Raw genomic sequence first — 1,957 nt, 5'->3', positions numbered from 1 at the left:
CCAATTTGGAGAGAGAAATACGGTTCACCAATCTTTGGTATGTGGTTCCTGCATTCTTCAATCCAAATGGCATAATTTTGTAGCAGTACAATCATTGGCTGGTGACAAACGAGGTTTTCTCTTAATCTTCTTTGTTCACGAGGATTTGGTTATATCTAGAAAATGTGTCCATGAAACTTAAGAGCTTGTGTCCAACAGTTGAGTCTACCAATTAATCAATCCTTGGCAAGGGGAAGCTATTCTTTGGGTAGGCTTTGTTCAGGTCTGTGAAATCAATGCACATCCTCCATTTGTCATTGCTCTTTTTTACCATTACCACGTTTACTAGTCAATCTGTGTAGAAGACTTCCCTGATGAAACCAGCTTCTAGTAGTTTCTTTACTTCTTCAGTTACTACTTTGTTGCGCTCTAGTGCAAATATTCTCTGCTTCTGCTGTACAGGTTTGCACTTTAGGTTAACATTGAGACGATGCTGTATGATCGTTCTATCAATTCCAGGCATATCCTCATGTTTCCAGGCGAAAACATCTTGGTTTTTCCTTAAGAGGGAAATCATCTTCTTTTTCTCCAAAATTGGGAGTGTTGATCCTGTCTTTAATACCTTTGACAAATCTCCAGGGATGACCTCAACTTCTTGTGGTGTTTCTGATGGTTCGGAGATGGGCTCTAGTTCATTGATCATCCATATGTGATTCTCCCCATATGCTAAGGTAGCTTGGTAGCACTCTCTTGCCAGAACTTGATCTCCTCTGATTTCTCCTACCCCATGGGCTGTTGGAAATTTCACCTTCAAGTAATATGTTGACGTCGCTGCTCTTAGCCTGTTAAGTGTAGGTCTTCCCAAGATGATGTTGTATGTTGAAGGGCAGTTAATTATGAGGAAATCAACTTCCTTGGTGATCTGTGCTAGGTAAGTGCCTGCAATCACGGTTAGAGTGGCGATGGCCCTAGGGATGATTCTATCCCCAATGAAGCTCACTAGAAGAGAGGTGAAAGGCTTGATCCTTCTTTTGTCCAGTTTCATCTGCTGAAACACAGGTAAGTAGATGATATCTGCTGAGCTTTTGTTGTCAATAAGTACCCGGTGAATGTTGAATTCTTTTACTCTGAGCATGATTACCAGTGGATCGTCATGGGGTTGTCTAATGTCGCGACCATCTCTCTCTGAGAAGACGATATCAGGTTCGTCACTCCTTAGCATCTTCACTGGAGAAAGCCGTGAATGGACACTATATATTTCTTTCTCATGGGCTTTTTTTAGGGACTTCAGCGTTCTACTTGCCGTCAATCCTCATGAGATCGTCTTTATCTCTCCTACAGGAGGTTTGTTATCTCCTGCCTCTCGATTTCTATCTTTATCGTCATTTCGTTGGTACCTTTTAGGCTCTGTTTTCCTGACATACTTCTGTAACTTTCCTTTCCGGATTAAAGTCTTCACCTAGTCTTTTAAATGTCTACACTCATTAGTGCGATGCCCATGGTCCTGGTGGAACCTACAGTACTTGTTCTTGTCTTTTCTTTCCGTTGGAGCACTAATTGGCTTCGACCATTGCAGGGAGGGATCGTCCCTTATCTGCATCAACACTTGCTCAATTGACATTATTAGAGGAGTAAAGTTAATGAACTCTGGCCTTCTATCTGGAAGTTCCTTCTTTCTTCTTGTGGTTTGCCCAAAATTTTGTGTCTCCTGCTTCTTATGGTGATTGCTGCTTGTTCCTTCGTCTTTCTTCCTTCTTCCTTTCATTTCTTTTACAAGCACCGCATCTTTTGCATTCATGTACTTCTAAGCTTTTTGAAGCAATTCCACGACTGTTTTTGGTGGGCTTTTGGTGATTGAGAAGAAAAAATCCCTAAGTAGCAGCCTTGCTTGGAAAGTTGTTCGGATGACTTGGTCTTCAGCTTCGTCTACCTGTAGTAGCTCCTTATTGAATTGGGTCACGTACTGTCTTAGTGATTC

The 1,957-nt window shown here is 41.7% G+C and overlaps 1 protein-coding gene across 1 annotated transcript; it reads right to left on the bottom strand.

Moving 5' to 3' along the window:
* Nucleotides 1-328: 328 nt before the first annotated feature.
* Nucleotides 329-1,201, bottom strand: LOC142612237 (uncharacterized). Its single transcript, XM_075784355.1, has one exon. The coding sequence runs from the start codon at nt 1,199-1,201 to the stop codon at nt 329-331; it is 873 nt and encodes a 290-aa protein (XP_075640470.1).
* Between the last annotated feature and the right edge of the window lie 756 nt (nt 1,202-1,957).

Source organism: Castanea sativa, chromosome 10 (assembly GCF_040712315.1).
Source record: "Castanea sativa cultivar Marrone di Chiusa Pesio chromosome 10, ASM4071231v1".
Classification (NCBI taxonomy): Eukaryota; Viridiplantae; Streptophyta; class Magnoliopsida; order Fagales; family Fagaceae; genus Castanea; species Castanea sativa.
The sequence above is the reverse complement of the archived record's forward strand: the minus strand, read 5'-3'. Positions and strand labels throughout refer to the sequence as shown.

Coding starts and splice junctions, on each gene's coding strand:
- LOC142612237 (XM_075784355.1), bottom strand. CDS start 1,201: ATGCTAAGGAGTGACGAACCTGATATCGTCTTCTCAGAGAGAGATGGT.